This window comes from Leopardus geoffroyi, chromosome A1, assembly GCF_018350155.1.
Source record: "Leopardus geoffroyi isolate Oge1 chromosome A1, O.geoffroyi_Oge1_pat1.0, whole genome shotgun sequence".
Taxonomy (NCBI): Eukaryota; Metazoa; Chordata; class Mammalia; order Carnivora; family Felidae; genus Leopardus; species Leopardus geoffroyi.
Window position 1 is genome coordinate 198,102,166 of NC_059326.1, and position 17,477 is coordinate 198,119,642.

The 17,477-nt window shown below is 39.0% G+C and overlaps 1 protein-coding gene across 1 annotated transcript; it reads right to left on the bottom strand.

Moving 5' to 3' along the window:
• Nucleotides 1–1,570: 1,570 nt before the first annotated feature.
• On the bottom strand, nt 1,571–10,939 carry LOC123576733 (ovomucoid-like). The gene is made up of 4 exons (XM_045437976.1): nt 10,777–10,939; nt 9,605–9,630; nt 7,522–7,652; nt 1,571–1,797 (listed from the first exon to the last, which is right to left on the bottom strand). The coding sequence occupies exons 1-4, from the start codon at nt 10,820–10,822 to the stop codon at nt 1,722–1,724; spliced, it is 279 nt and encodes a 92-aa protein (XP_045293932.1). The 5' UTR covers nt 10,823–10,939; the 3' UTR covers nt 1,571–1,721.
• Between the last annotated feature and the right edge of the window lie 6,538 nt (nt 10,940–17,477).

The following is a 17,477-nucleotide window of genomic DNA, read 5'->3' on the forward strand; positions in this document are numbered from 1 at the left end:
TCTCTGTATTCAAGGAAAAGAAGTGAAAGAAAGAAAGAAAGAAAAAGAAAATTGAATAGATGGACCTGCTAACAGATTGAAATAGGACTGAAATTACTTCGTTTTCCCCTAGATGTCAGACTATGAAGCACTTTATAGTCCATAAACTAAGCAGACAGTGATACTTGTTCTTGAAGGGCAAGGTTGGCCCAGTTCGGCGGGGCTCAGTGTAATGGCTCCATTCGCCATTAGATGGCGCTGCTAGCCTACTGAGGTGGAATGTTGTGATGCACGTAGGTGTGTATGCGCGTGCGCGGGAGCAGTGAAAATGGCCCGTCTCTACTATCGGAACTCTGCTCTTCCCATCAGCAATCACGCACCCATCCTGTCTTCAGCTTTCATCCACTCCCCGCTTTTTCACTGTCCGTGACCAAGCCCCAGGCAGTACCTCTCTCCTGAATTTTGTCTCAGATGCGGCTGTTTTCCATGGCCCCTTACTTCCGAAGTACTGCGGCTTTGATCCGTTCCGCCCCTCTGCGAGCGAGTCTCACCAAGCGATGGCTGAATGTCAGCTGCACCCAGGAACGCTTGCTGGACCCTGCTGCTGCCGGTGCCCCGAGACTGTGGCCAGGTGCCTGCCTGGCCCAGAAAAAGTTCGCGAGATAGTGTAGCAGCAGCGTTTCAGGGATTATGGAAAAATCACAACACACATCTGGCACCAGGCTTCACCCTCAATGACCTTGTTCCAGCACCAGCAAATGTGGCCGCCTTCTGGGGTCTGCTGGGACCAGGTGGCTTCAACAGTCTCTACCAAATGTCCTTCCAGCAGTGGAACCGCTTTTTCCCATGTGGTCCAAGAACCTCCTGGACCCCGCTCTGTTCCTGGGGGTTCACGTACCACCAGGTACGTAGCTGCGGAGTTGCAGCCTTTGCGCTCCCCTTGTTTACAGTCTCAATGGTGTTTAAACCCTCTCCTTTCTCTTTTCCTCCTTTTTAGTTTAGTCCCTGGGGCTGTTTCCAATTTTCCACTTTCTCTCCAGCTTCTTTTGAGGAGGGGTTCTTTTCTCATATTCTCCCCCCCACCCCCCGTCTCTGTCCTCTCTCCGCCCGCAAAAGCGGCTCCCTTCCCGCAGCTTCTCGCTCCCCAAGTTCACCTCTGTATGCCGCGTACCTGCTGAATTCTGTGGTTTAGGTTGTGTAGATTGTTGTGTTAATCCTCCAATCAGTTTTCGAGGTGTGCAGGTTGGGTTAGTGTTGGTCTGGCTGTATTTCATGGACACGAGACACACAAAAAACTTTCATGCTGTTCCCCCATCTTGGCTCCACCCCCACCTTGTCATATTTTTAAATAATCATTCATTTTCTTGCTCCCTTGCTGGACTGTAAACTGCACGAAGACATGGACCTGTTTTGATTACCACTGAGGTCCCAGAGTTTAACCAAATCTCTCACTCTCATAAGTACTTAAAGAATATTTATTGAATAAATGAGTGAATTCTCCAATTAGCATAGCAGACTGTGAGTGGCTCAAAGTCAAGGGTCACTTTCAACTCAGCTCTGTATTTCTAGAAACAAACACAATTCTGGCACATCTCATTAAATATATCTTGAGTTAAAGAGGGGCTTTCCATAGCATAAGATTTATTGATTTTTTAAAAATAAAGTGATGTAATGAATTCCACTTTTTGAAAGAAAGACGACATTTAATTCAAATGGGTTCAGTCCTGACGAATGAAGGAAAATCAGGTCTTATTCTGAGATTTTTTAGTCGTTCTGCATTTTCCACTGTATTGAATTTTCAAAGTGTGTTTCAAAGCTCTAAGAGAAATTGATATAAACATTTAGAGACTATTTGTATTCAATATAACCTTCTCTTCTAATCTAGCTGTATTTTAGTAAGGATTTTAAGGGAAGGGAGGCCTTGATTTGTAAACCCCTGATTTAAACAGCACATAGCTATAAAGGTATGCTCTACCCTCACTCTTCCTTCACCCTGGTGACTCCTCTACTTTGAAATCATGGGGAAAAATTATTAGAGCTTTTAGCAAATGAGTGAACCTGTATATTAAGAAGTATAGGGAGGGACAAAAATGATTCCCTGAGGTACCCTGAGGAACTTTTTTCACTTTTCTGAACCAGAATTACCATAATCTGCCACGATTATGGGTACCTACTGAGAAAACTCTTTGAGGCTCACTGTGAACGTTCTCTATGAACTGCAGGCAGAAAGGATTTTTATTGTTGGGGGCAAAGGACATAGCGGTCAAGAGCAAGATTAATACAGCAATGTGGAAAACAGAAGATATTTGTCGTCTTCAGCAGAAATACAGTAAGAAACGACAGCAAGCCAATGACGACATTTTGTGCTAAATAATAGTCAGTAGGCTTTTGCTATTGTATTTTTCATGAAAAAGTGGACCATTTTTTTAAAAAAATTAATAGCCACAGAGGAGCTACTGGGAAATAATAAAAACATTAATGTTTTGCAAATACTTACTAATTCACATTAGGCAACAATTAACTTTGGAGTATTTTCTTTTTATATGCAAAAAAGGGAATAATCAATTGCATCCCTTCCTACCACACAGTTTTGGTGTGGGTCTCATAGGTGCCCTGTTTGGGAAAGTACTTTCTAAGCTGTGGCAGGCTTTATATTCTATTTCTGCACCTAGCACAGTATCTTGAACTTACTAGATGCTTATTAAATATTCACGAGACAAATGGATAAATATGAGAAATTGTTCTGAAAAATCCTAAAACTCTACCCAAATAGAGATTCTAATCATGAGATAAGATAATGCGAAGTTTAGGGGCACCTGGGTGGCTCAGTCGGTTAAGCGTCTGACTTTGGCTCAGGTCATGATCTTGCAGGAGCCCGAGCCCTGCATCAGGCTCTGTGCTGACAGCCTGGAGCCTGCTCCTGATTCTGTGTCTCCCTATCCCTCTGCTCCTCCCCGGTTCATGTTCTGTCTGTCTGTCTCTCTCTCTCTCTCTCTCTCTCTCTCTCTCTCTCTCTCTCTGTGTCTCTCAAAACTAAATAAACATTAAAAAAATTTTTTTTTAAAGATAATGCGAAGTTTAGCTTGAAGATTCTGGATGTCAGATTGGTATACTTGTCTCTTGGTTTCTCCCCTAGTGAACGATGACTTCTTGATGCATCCCTAAATTACCCTCAACCTCAGTTTTATCATCTACAAAATGGTAGTTAACACCAATACCTCCTTCCTAGGATCGTTTTGAATATTGAATGAGATAATTACTATGGAGTAGCATGCACAGTGCCTGGCATATAATAGGTACAAAAGCTACGTTAGGTTTATTTATAAGTATTCAAAAGATCCCCATCATGTATTCTCTTTCATATATTTTATTTTTTCCTGTAGACGTAATAAATGTATTTTTCAAAAGTCTGATCATACAGTACATATCATTTTATATCCTTATATTTTCCTTTTTTTAGCTCAACATTGTGTCATGCTTATTTTTAGAAAATCAAATACATAATATCTAGTAAACTTTCTTTTTATCATACATGGCTCAAAAAGGATGAGCCTTTAAGCAAAATGTTGAGCCAAAAGTCTTCAGTGTGCTTAAGCAGATCAACCTTCTGACTTCCCCAGGATGCAGAAACAATGTACTGGCAGAACCTGAACTAGAACCCGAAGGAGAGAGGGAGGCACACATGCAGATAACATAAAGTTGTGCTTGGTACCCTCAGCTTATCATGATTGTGTCCTGGCCCCACATTTGGAATGAAAATCTGAGAAGAAAGAAACTTCAGGCTAAAGGAGATAAATGTGACAGCTGGGGACTCAGATAATTCTTACATGTGAACTCTCTGAAATGACCAGGGAGGGCAAGCTGAATGGATTTCCCACTGGCCTGAGACAAAAAGATTAGCAGTAGGACATAGGTGTACCAAACACCAGGAAGATGAATATGGACAAGGGTATTTAAGTGGTGGTACCACAATAGGAAAAGGAGCAGATTTTATCTGAGAAAAATATATTTCCTTCCAGGGCTACTAATGTCTTTGTACTTGTCTAAGAACTACTTAGAAAATGAAAACCTTGGGGCGCCTGGGTGGCGCAGTCGGTTAAGCGTCCGACTTCAGCCAGGTCACGATCTCGCGGTCCGTGAGTTCGAGCCCCGCGTCGGGCTCTGGGCTGATGGCTCAGAGCCTGGAGCCTGTTTCCGATTCTGTGTCTCCCTCTCTCTCTGCCCCTCCCCCGTTCATGCTCTGTCTCTCTCTGTCCCAAAAAATAAATAAAAACGTTGGAAAAAAAAATAAAAAAATAAATTCTTTAAAAAAGAAAATGAAAACCTTAGAAAATACTAAATTTCTTTCCAGCAAAGTCAGAGGGCATTGGAGCATTGATATTTGTAGAACTCCTATAAACAGTGACACAACTGCTTCCCTGACTTGTTTCCTAAGAAGTATTGACTACAGATGTACTACAGATTATTGAAGCCAATCATCAATTATTAGAATATCTAATTTTTCCCTAGCATGTTACTCTTAAAACTATTACGCTAAACTGATCCGTACATTATTCTTTGAGAACACCTTTATAACTTTGTAAGGATAGGGCCCAGAATAGCCAAGACGATTAGTAATAGAACAAAGTTGAAGAATATATCCTTCCTAGTTTCAAAGCTGATGGCAAACTTCAGTAGTCAAGACAGTGTCGTATCAATATATGGATAGGTATACAAACCTGGAATAGAATTTAGAGTCCAGAAATAAACCCTTATATTTGTGATCAATTGATTTCAACAAGGGTGCTAAGACAATTCAGTGGGGAAAGAACAGTCTTCAACGGATAGTGCTGGGACAATTGGATATCCACGTATGAAACAATGAAGTTGGATATCCTACCTCATACCATGTACAAAAATTAACTCAAAATGGGTCAAAGACATAAGTATATAAAAAATAAGTATAAGCCTCTTACAAGAAAACAGGAGTAAATCTCTGGGACCTTGGGTTAAAGCACTGGTTTCTTAGATATGACAATGAAAGCATAGCAACAATAAATTAAACATCATCAAATGAAAATATTTTGTGCTTCAGAGGACATCATTAATAAAGTGAAAAGACAACCCACAGAATGGGAGAAAATACTGCAAATAAATACCTGATAAGGAACGTGTATCCAGAATGTATGAAGAACTCTTACAACTTAACCATAAAAAGGTGAATAATGTTATTGAGAGGTGAGGAAAGGATTTGAATAGGCATTGAACAAATGGTTAATTGGTCCATGAGATGATATTAAACATCATTTGTCACTAGAGAAATGCAAATCACAGCCACAAGACACCACTTCACACCCATTAGGATGGTTATCATAAAAAAAGATGAAGAATAACAAGGGTTGGTGAGAATGTGGAGAAATTGAGGCCTCATGCATGGCTTGTGGGATTGTAAACTGTTGCAGCTGCTTTGAAAAACAGTTAGGCAGTCCATCAAACTGTTAAACATAGAGTTAGTATATGACCCAGAAATTCCGCTCCTAGATATATGTCTAAGAGAAATGAAAACATATGTCCACACAAAACCCTGTACATGAACGTTCAGAGCAACATTATTCACAATAGCCCAAAATGTAAACAACCCAATGCCCATTAATGGACAAATAAAAACGGTGTGGTATAGCCATACAATAGACTATTACTTCACCATAAAAAGACATGAAGAAGTGGTATATTCTACAACATGGATGCACTTTGATAACCTTATGCTGAATGACAGAAGCCAGAAACAAAGCCACGTATTGTATGATCCCATTCATACTAATTGTTCAGAATAAGCAAACCCATCAAGATGAAAGTAGACCAGTGATTGCCAGGTACTGGCGGGATGGTAGAAGGGATACAGACTTTCAATGAAATTTATTCTGAAATTAGATAGTGGTGCAAATATGCTAACGACCACTGGATTGTATACTTTAAACCAGTGAATTTATGAATTTATGATTCACTGTTTTTAAATTAAAATCCTAAAAATAAATTCTTAGCAATAAAGAAGTTATTTTTCACTTCCCTGAAACCTTGGGATCCTAGGGAAGAGGGTAAACAGTAAGTTTGAAGGAAGGGTGGAAGTGGAGAGCTACTAATAAATTTGGGAGAAGGGGTAGTCTGTACAATTTCTTCTATGGGATCTCAGCCTGTGCCATGAGCTTATCGTGACCACTACATAGGAAGTCTATTTGATGCGGTTTTGAGGTTGTCTGGAAGGTACTGTTGCACTAGTTGAGGATGACGATGGTACAGGTTATATTTCTGAGGGAAAGAAAAAGTTGGTAAATATGGAAGGAGAACTAAGGGGCTAGATAGGAAAGCCTGCTGATGGTGAGGTGACTAGTTATTTTGATTTGTCTGAGACCGTTCTCTTTTGGCACTCAAAGTCTCACACCCCAGGAAAACCCTCGGTCTCAGGCAAACCAGGTTGGTAAGTCATCTAGTTGGAAGCAACACAACAAGGACACTGGTGATATATGACAGGCATTATGCTAAGCTCCTTTTAGGCCTTAGCTTTTTCAGTTCTCACCATCAACTTCTCGGGTAATTGCTTAGGTTAAGTTACCTGTCCTAGGTTGTTTTGCCCTCTGACTTCATGGAGCTTATGTTTGTTGATAGGCCAAAACCAAAGGAACAGAAACAAAAATAAAATATCTGGTAAGAATTATGAAGGAAACAGAAGCATACTAACATGAAAAATACCAGAAGTAAATCTACTTTAGACAGGATGGCCAGGGGAGGCATCTGTAATGGAGAAATATTTAGACCGAAGCCGAAACAATGAGACACAACGAGTCCTGTGAAAAGCATGCACTCTTCTTGCAGGAGAGGATGGTTTGCCCAAAGGTCCTAAAGCAGCAGAGAGCTTCGTATGTTTGAAAGTATCAGGAAAGAAGCGTAAGTGTTGTCACAGCGTATTTAGCAAGTAAAGCAGGAAATATTATCTCAGATTTGTAGCTGAGAACTTGAGTTATGGAGGGGTTACAAGACTTCCCAGGATCACTTAGCCCTGCAGGGGCAGGACTCAACCCAAGGTCTTCTGAGTACTGAGACTTATTGCCATAGTCTTATCTTGAAAAGGGTGATTTTTCTCACAGCTTTGATTTTCAAACATTTTAGGAACAGAAACTTTTTTCACATATAATCTCACTTTGAAACCTAATGTTCAGAACAGGGAGAGGGGGACTTCTCTGCTGGAGTTGGAGGTAGGACTCAGAATCTCAGTTGCTCAGTACCTGTTACCACCATCCCCCTGAGGTTCAGCTGGCTGGAGTGAAACTCCAAGGACACTTTTAGTTTCCAGAATCACATCTTGAGGGTTTCGCACACACATTCCAAAATGTGTAGAAGGGTTGCTTTTTTTTTTTTTTTCTTTTAATTTTAATTCCAGTGTAGTTAACATACAGAGTTAGTTTCAGGTGTAAAGTATAGTGATTCAAAAGTTCCATATATTACCAGTCAGCTACACGTTAAGTTCTCAAAACAAGTTTCTGTTTTGGGTTTGTTGTTTTCACTTACATGTTAGCGAAGCAGTACACGCAGGAATTAGAATACGTAACATTATTAGAAGCGCATAATGGGCTGGCTCTTATGGAGCATATAGATTTTTGTCGTATGGTCTTCTTTTGATAGTAACCGCATGGAATGTCCTAAAACAAAACTTACAGGTCAAACTCTATCCTGTAATGATCTCTTAATGGCTTCTAATATAAGTGCTTGGGAGTTTTATTTTGTGCAGACAGGAGATAATGATAAAATATGTCTTCTTTCACACTTTAAACATCAAAACTTCCTTATTTTAAATTCAGCAGCTGGAGCCTTTGGGGTTTCCACTTAAAAGGCAGCTGAGGCCATATAGCCCTGACCTTTGGCTGTGTAATATGTATCTGGTAGAAGGGAAAGAGAACATTCTGGGAAGTGACAAAAAATGACTACAACCACTGTTGAAGTGCTTCTGGAATCATGTTAGTTCATCAAAACCCCCTTTAACTGTGGTTCTTAGATTGGAATACCCTGCATGGTCCTACTCTGGTATTCACTATAGACCAGTCCTCTGGGGATTAGGAGGCTGGAATAGTGAGACAAGATTTCTTCAATATCTCCCCATTTTATTTTTCTACCTTCTTAGTCCCAGAGTTGGAATAAGCTGGATCCAGAGGAGGTTGAGTGACAGAGCAAATTGTCTACAGGGGGGCCTGGAAAGTTCATAAGCACCATGTAATGAGCAGATAAAGGAATGGGCTGCCACGATTTCCTACTCCATTGACTCAGATCACATAATATTTAGATATCTGTAGATCAGGGTGCTACCATATCTACAAAACTTCAGTGGCTCTCATTGCCTACAGCAATGTTTGCCAACTTCAGTCCCTTGGGTCATGATTCCTTCCAAATTCCTGTGCCATTTTTTCTTTAAAAGTATTTTTTACTGAATGGGTTTCCTTTTTAAACTTGACTACTCACCCTAGAAATGTCCTAAACGTTAATATCCATGATATCTTGGATTTGAAGTTGTAATTACATTTTTTTCTAACACACATCAAAGAACAGTTATAATGATTACAACCAAAATATCCACTGTTAAATTAGCTAAAATCATCACTAATATTATTAGAGGGTACTCAAGTCACTTTTTGAGAAATACTGTTTATGTCTGTCATCTCCTTTTTTAATGAGCAAGGCTACATGATTTGTTTGGGGAGGCTTTACCAAAAAAAGTTTTTGTTTGGTGTACTCTTAAGAGATGAAAATGATTTCTAAAATTGAATATGAGTATGAAAAGAAGGATAATTTAATTAGAGAGAATTATATACACAAAGACAAAATTGGAATAGCTTGGAGCCCAAAATAATTTAAGTCACCTAGAACCTAAGGTGAGAAAAGGGAATTCTCCTTTCAGGGAGAAATGCTGCATTAAAGAAGGTATTCTAAGTCATGCAAAAAGGTTTATCTCCCACCAGTACTAGAAGTCACTGTTCTAAGGAGAGAGATGTCTCAATCAGATTTGTATTTTAGAAGGCCTATATTTAACAGTGTGGAAAAGATTAGTATAGGGATTGACAAACTTTTCCTATGAAGAGCTAGGTAGCAAGTATTTTATAATTTTTAAGCCATATGGTCTCTGTTGCAACTACTCAACTCACATAGCCTAAAAGCAGCCAGAGCCAATGCATAAACTAATGAGCATGGCTGCATTCCAGTAAAACTCTTTTTCTAAAAATAAAGTGGCCATCTTTTGCCAACTCCTGGATCAGACTCAGTACAGAAAGACAATTAGGTGGCCACTGTAATAATATAGGCAAGAAGTGCGGAGAACTTAAATGCAAGCAACAGCAATGAATTTAGAAGGAGGGAAAAACCCCAGAAATTAGGAGCTTTAATTGCTGGTGGTATATAAGGAAATAGATGTGCAGTAAAGACAGGGATGAGTCCTGGTTTACCCTAGGATCTCTTTTGACAGAACTATATGCATTACCATCACATATATCAGAAATGATCAAATATTAGCAATTTCATGTGGTTTAATATGGTTCAACCTAATAGAAATACTAGAAGCCTAAGACTATAAAAATCATTCTCACGTAGGAAGTAGAAAACTTACCTTGTGTGGCCCGTTACCAAAAATATCTGAAACAAAAATGTTTAGGAAAAAGGATCAAGTAAAAAATATAGTATTTAGATGTGAACAGTTAATTAACCCGTTAAGGAATCCCATCTAAATTAATAACCATGAAAATCATAGAAAAATATGTGGCTCCTTCAAGTAAGATTTGCCTAGCCATGCCTGGTTCCCAAAGCACTCCGCAAGCACACTTACTGTCCCACCTGAGAATTCAACCATAACCCATTCCTAGGTTTAATGTTGGCTTTAGTCAGGAGAGATTGATCCTCTGGGACTCAGTATATCATCCACAGTTGGGCTGCTCAGACATTGTGTAGACCCATTTTAGAGAAAGTCTAGTTCTTGATAGACTGGCTACCTGCTGACAGTAATCTTAGATACCTGCATTCTTTTTTGACTATTGCCTGTCTTAAATATCTTCTTTTTAAACTCAACGTGCTTATAAGGAAGGCTCTTGCTCTGTTTGGGATCTCTGTGTCAACAACTGCTTACCCAAATGGTTCCTATAACCTTCATACTTTATATTCTACTTAACAGCCTTGACTTCTTTCAGCTGCTACAGCTGAGTGTCCTCCTTGCCTACCCTTCTACTTCACTAGATCAAATCTCCGCTGGCAGATTTAATTTCGCCTCATGGGTTTCCTTTCCAGTTTTGCTGGAGTTAATTTGAAGAGCTAAGCCCTCTCTTGAGATTTGATAACATCAGGCTGTGCTCTAATAGTAAGCCATGTTAGAAACTGATACTGCTTTGTGTAGAAGGTATTTGAATATGCACACGCGCGCACACACACACACACACACACACACTCAATGCCAGTGTGTGGGAGTATAGTGGGAAAGTATGAAGAGAAGAGAAATGAAATTGACTATCAACTCAACAGACCAAATTATTTGTCCAATAGTGATTACACCTCTCATAAATCATTCTTTAAGTATCTCAAGTCTGAGCCTGTCTATGGCAGAGTTTTTGGAATATTGAAAAATGGATTCACCACTGATATTCATTCTAGCTGAGGTAATAAATTCATCTCTGAGAGAAATTTCAAGTTTCAAAAATCCATACATCTAGAAAACAGTTATTATTGGCTTGTTACTTTCCTTGGAAGATCAGATGTTTACTCCCTCCCCAAAGTTCTTTGACAAATCCTTACATGAGAAATAACTGGTAGCCAAAATAGCCACAAAGAAAGTTTTCATCTTCTCCCAAAAGGAACAATGTGATTCATCTAGTGGCGTTACCCTCTGTCAAGAACTTCCTAGCAAGTCCTCAAAGGCTCAATTCTCTTGATGAACTGAGAGTTCTACCCCCTTCTGAGAACCTGAGAGCCCATTATGAAGTCACTTTGCAAATGATCTATTTACATGTGACACCAAGGCAAAGTCACCAGGTCACCAAAGACCAAGAACACTTTGCAGGCCAAAATATTTCATTTCTAAGAGGCTGTACAGCTATGGCATGATAGCATGATTTACCACTGATTTGTTTTGTTTGATAAATTATTATTCAGTTCCATAGAAGTGCGTTCTACTTATTAACTAGCAAGAAGAAACAAATGTGAAAAAGATGAACTTAAAGTGAGTAATTCTGGGAAAAAAAATTTTTTTTTGAAATGTACATGTCTGTCTCCCCTTCCTCCCAAAAATTCTGATTCAGTGGATCCAGAGTGTGACTCAGACATATCACACACACACACACACACACACACACACACACACACACACACACTTAAATTGCATGACAGAGTCTGATTCACCTCTTCAGTTGAGAACTGATGGATTAGAATAGAACAATAACGGCAATTTTTCTGTCTTAGTAGAACAATCTCTTTATCCTTTTTTGAAAATTTATTTATTTAAATTCAAGTTAGTTAACATACTGTGTAGTATTGGTTTCGGGAGTATAACCCAGTGATTCATTACTTACAGATAACACCCAGTGCTCCTCCTAATAGGTGTCCTTCATCCCATCACCCATTTAGCCAATTCCCCCCCCCCCACCTCCCCTCTAGCAACCCTCAATTTGTTCTCTGTATTTAAGAGTCTCTTATGGTTTGCCTCCCTCTGTTTTTATTTTTCCTTCCCTTTCCCTGTGTTCATCTGTTGTGGTTATCCTTTTTTATTGCCATATCCATTCCTACATCCCTGGTCATGGCACCTACTATCATATTTAACACAAAGCATGTTAAAGAAATAATCGGGATTATACATGGAAACTCAAGTCTATCATGTGATTTCAATTATAATACTTGGATTGCATAGCAAGGTAGGGACCCAGAGATCATGAAAAATCAAGAATTCCATATTGAACATTGTGTTATGACCAGGTGAAATGAGGCTTAGTTCATACTGTTACTAAAATAAAGACATGAGGCTTACCTCTTAAGGAAGGATGTGTTATTCTAAAAGTATAAGTTCTCTGATTTCCCAGGAACACCAAGTTCTCTTAAGCACTTGTGGTTTGAATAATAAAGATGGACTATTTTAGAACAGATAATTCTTTCTACATTGTGACAAAGATTCTTTGCTTGACTAAACTTTATTAAGACTCCTTAACTTTCTCCTAAGGCCATGTGTGCAGTTCCTTGTCAAACTTAGTTTTTGCAAGAATCCTGCTCAGTCAGTTTAACCACAATTGTATTACACAAATACAATTATTTATAAACTAATTAACTAGAAAACAAAATTGTAAAATATTTGCTAGGACTTCTTAAAACGATTTTATTTTAAAATTGTAAGATATTGAGGGACACCTGGGTGATTCAGTCAGTTGAGCATTCAACTCTTGATTTTGGCTCAGGTCATGAGCCCAGGGTCTTGCAAGCCCCATGTCAGGCTCCTCATGGAGCATGGAGCCTGCTTGGGATTCTGTCTCTTCCTCTACCTCTCTCCCCCACTTGCTCTCTCTGTCTCTCTCTCCAGAATAAAAAAATAATAATAAAATAAAATTGTAAGATATTTAAAGTGTACATTGTGATGATTGATGTACCTGTACATTGTGAAAGGATTTTCCCCATCTAGTTAATTAACACATCCATCATATATTTATCTTTGGTGTGTGTGTGTGTGAGAGAGAGAGCATTTAAATTCTACTCTCTTAGCAAATTTCAATTATACAATACACTGTTTTCAACTATAGTCATCATGTTTTACATTAGAACCTCAGAACTTACCTTAGAGTCTCAACATCTTTTAGCTGAAATTTTGTTAGTATTATCGGCGGAATTTAAATCTGGGAAAACTGACTTCAGAGCTCACCAACCTAACCACTGTATTATTTAGCATTTTGGCTCACATAAAGGGTTCATTGAGGACAAGAATGATCTTACTTATCATTGCATCCTGGGCCCCTAACCCAGTGCCCAGCACCTGATGCCTCAACAAGTGCTGGCTGAGAGATTGTGAGCAAACAATTTTCTGAACATTCAAGGTGTCAGTGGGACAGGCTGCCTTTTAATGGTCTGACTTTCTCATCTTCAGGGCCATCCAGTCAGAAGCAAGAGTTGAATGACAATCTCTCAGGGATATGGAATAACATTCCTCTCTGAACAGAAAGTTGAATGATAAGACTTGTCTTTTTCAGGAGCTGAGATTCTGTGACTCTATGATTTCCCAATAGTCCTAAAAATGTGTTGTCTCAATGTCTTTCAGGAGAAAAATATATCCACCCATCTGTTAGGTGACCATCTCAGAATCCTCTAGGTGGAAGATAGTCATGGGGCTGTGGTTGCCTGGGGCAAGGGAGAGAATGTGGGAGAAAGGGATATCCAGTGTAAAGGCAAGGACAAAGGAAAAGAAGAGGCAAGTGCTGTGCTCGTGGGGCTGAAGTGACCAAGGACAGTGGGATGGAACGAAAACAGATGTTCTAGTAGGGCTAGCCAGGCCTCCTATACTTTCATTGTATTCAATCAAGAGAATTCATCTTGATTACTAAATTGTCTCAGCGATTCGAGATGGTAAAAGCATGCTAGAAATATTTGCTGAGCTGTGAGAAGGCTTCATTTAGGAAAAGAAAGTTTAGGCTGCTTAGGCTGCTAGTATGGATTTTAAAATATTTAAGCCCAGAAGAGCTTATTTAAACTCACGGCGTGACAAATGTTATGTTCTTGATATAATAATTGATGACAAGGACTTTCAGTGTTTTATAGGGGCAAAAGGAGTCAGGATTACCAAAATACTGCCCATGTTCCTATAGCTCCCGGTGGTTTTCCAAGCATATTTTAATAATAAAGATGATGATGATGATGATGGTAACAATAATAATAATAACAGCAGCCACAATAACATATAATTTAACATTGTTAACATCGTTACATGTTCTGGGTACTTCCCTTCCCTTCCATGTGCTCTCTGTTAATCCTTAAAGTTTTTATTTAAATTCCAGTTAGCTAACATATAGCGTAGTATTAGTTGCAATATAGCATAGTATCAGGTGTGCAATGTAGTTATTCAACTCACTTCCATACAACACCCTGTGCTCATCACAAGTGCCCTCTTTAACCCCCGTCACCTGTTTAACCCACCCCCCACCTACCTTCCCTCGGCTACCATAAATTTGTTGTCTACAGTTAACAGTCTGTTTCTTGGTTTGCCTCTCTCTCTTCTTCCCTTTACTTGTTTGTTTTGTTTCTTAAATTCCACATGAGTGAAATCATATGGTATTTGTCTTTCTCTGACTTATCTCACTTAGCATAATACTCTCTAGCTCCAACTATGTCATTGCAAATGGCATATTTCATTCTTTTTAATGGCCAAATTATATATATATATATATATATATATATATATATATATATATAGTGATATATATACACACCCACATCTTTTTTATCCACTCATCAGTCAATGGACACTTGGGCTGTTTCCATAATTTAGCTATTATAGATAATGCTTCTATAAACATCAGGATGTATGTCTTTGAATTAGTATTTTTGTAATCTTTGGGCTAAATACCTAGGAGTGCAATTGCTGGATCGTAGGTTAGTTCACTCCTACCAACAGTGCAAGAGGTTTCCCCTTTGTCCACATCCTCGCCGGTATCTGCTGTTTCTTGTGTTGTTGATTTTAGCCATTCTGATAGGTATGAGGTAATAGCTGATTGTAATCACTTTGAGAAGTATTACTGGTTCCATCTTTCAATGTATGCAAGAAGGGCTCCTTTCCCCTGGACCTCCAAGTTTTAGGGGGCTTCCCTCTGGATCTTCTCCAGCTATGCCTCTCCTCACAAGGCTAAGAGCTTGTAGGTCAAAGAAATCTGCCCTGCAAACGCTTGTAATCCCCTTCTAGACTATACCTTGGATCCCCGAACTCCTAAACTTTCTTTACAAACAGACTTGATCCTGCTTATAGGGCCTATGTAAATTTCTTCTTTAGGTCCATCCTCCCTAGTATGCACAGCCTTCACCCCAAGATGTGACCTAGGGGTAACTGCCAGAGTTCAGGTAAAGATTGAACATGCAGGCTTTGGTGTGCAGGGCCATGTGCAGAAGCCTCTTCAAAACTGAGGTGGGAGAAGAGGAGACCTATTATAGGCCAAGAGAGGGACCAGTGCCCTTCTCTCATGCCGCTACATTCCAGCGAGGAGCTGAGAATTTTAAATTTCAACCTAGACTTTCACACTGCAGTGAAATTATATTTGCCAACGTAGGAGGATAGAATTTTATTTAAATGTATGTTAGCTGTAAATTTTAAATATCTGAGCTAAGTAAATTGTAGACATATAGTACATGGACTTCCATCTTAATTCTTGCCCTGAGCCCCCAAGTATTATACATGGGCCTGGCTATTACTACCATTTAAAAAATATGGTAGTCATTCTGAGATAACAAGTGGCTGGTTTATGGTCAGAAGCTGAAGTGGATTTGAGGCCAGCACTCTTTGACGTGAGTGCCCGTGCCCGTCTCACCACACCGTGTTTCCTATCACATATGTCCTAACAGGACCCTCCCTTCAACTCAGTGAAGTGTGGTTACTTCTATTCCCATTTGTGCAAATTGGTGAGGACTTCTGACTCATAAAGCTGAAGTGAGTGGCCCAAAGTTCATAGTACAGTCAGTCCTTAATCCGTCTTTTGGCTCTCAGTCCAAGGGTAATGTATTTTGATGCCTATGTCATGTACTCCACTGTCTCTCACTATTTGCTCAGAAAATCCTATTAATTTCACAAGACAGGTTCACCTATTCCTCTCACACTCTTCTGTCATCCCTTTTGTGTCATGTCAGCCTACATACATCCTAGGAAGGCAAAATAGCCATAGTTGAGATTTTTGGAACTCCTGACTAATTGCCAGAAATCCTCTGAGATCCCTTAATGTGGTTTACCTTTTAACTCTTGCAATCTTTTCAGGAACATGCTATTAACATTTCCTTTAAAAAAAGGAAACCCAAACAGAGAAATGTTAAGTACGTTTTCTAAACTCATAGCTAGTAATTTGATGAGCATATTACTAGAACCCTAGTCTGTGACTTCAAAGTACGCATTCTTCACTTCTATGCTAATTTATTCTTCTCTTTTTCTTACAAGGCACATCCTCCAAGAGAATTTAGAGTGTCTTTTGCATTGCCTGCCCATTAGCTGAAAGTTTTTATTACATGTATGAGAATTCTCTAAAGGCTATTAATAATTTTCACACTGAATCAAAATGAAAAGGTTAGATCATATTCTTCATTCCCTGATGAATAAGTGAAGACATATGACATTTTATAATACTACTAGCTAAACGCCCTGGAATTCTTAGTATGTATAAAGGGCTGTGTGTAGCCCTTTGCAAAAACTATGGCCCTTAAGAACATAGTCATTCAATGAGGTAGGTATAATAATTGTCCTCATCATATAAATGAGTTAACAGGTCCAAAAAATTGAAGTGGTGTGTCTTAGTCACATAGCAACAAAGGTGGGAACTAACAGAATTCTCTCCGACTCTGAAGCCAGTGCACTTGGACACGATGCTCCATTTACTCCATTTAATACTGGTTTGAATCTAAAATTCTTTAAATCTTAGACACTTAATTGGGTAAATACTCAGGTACATAAAAAAAAAAAACAAAAACGGTGTGGCATATCAGATTTATCCCTGGTGATTCTAGATAGGTGATTCTAAATCATATCTTTAACACATGAAAAGATGTATGGTAGAGCTTTTAATTTTGTCATAAAAATTCATCCCAATTTTGAAATTACATAAAAGTAGTAATTCTACATCCCATGTTGTGAAATGACCATTTTCTTTGATCAAAACCAGTTTTGGTCAGGGAGAAATCTGATTTTTGCTTTGGTTCTTCATCTGTGCCAGCCGACATGGGGTTCCCATCAGTGCTTGGAATTGAACTAATGATCAGTTTAGACTCACTCAACAAGAAAGGTGATGCTCTACCTGCTCTTCTGGAGTAAGAATAGAGTACAATAAAAAGGACCTGAGACTAGGAAGGGGATCATAATAATGAGAATTTATTTATTAAATGACGCCAGGCCATATTCAGCACTCCATATATATGGAATGGGCAAATAAATGATATATTTTTACGTTCTTTAAATCTTATGTCAGTCATAAATGACAAGCTGAGTCAGTGCTGATTTCTACCCAGCAAAGTAAGAATATTCTGTTGACTCAAATAGGTCGAGAATGGACTCTTTTTTGACAAGAGCGGTTTTGCATCAAAGCAGAAGCTACATGGTGATCACTTGTCAGAGATCTCACAGGAAGCTTTCTTATAGTTGTGTTAGGTGAGCTTTATGGCCACTCCAATTCTGAGATTATGTGAGTCAATGATTTCTCGATGAAGAGTAAAAAATGCATTAAAACAAAAACAGACTTGTTTATCTTAAAGATGAAAAATTCTCAGAATTTCCTGGGGCA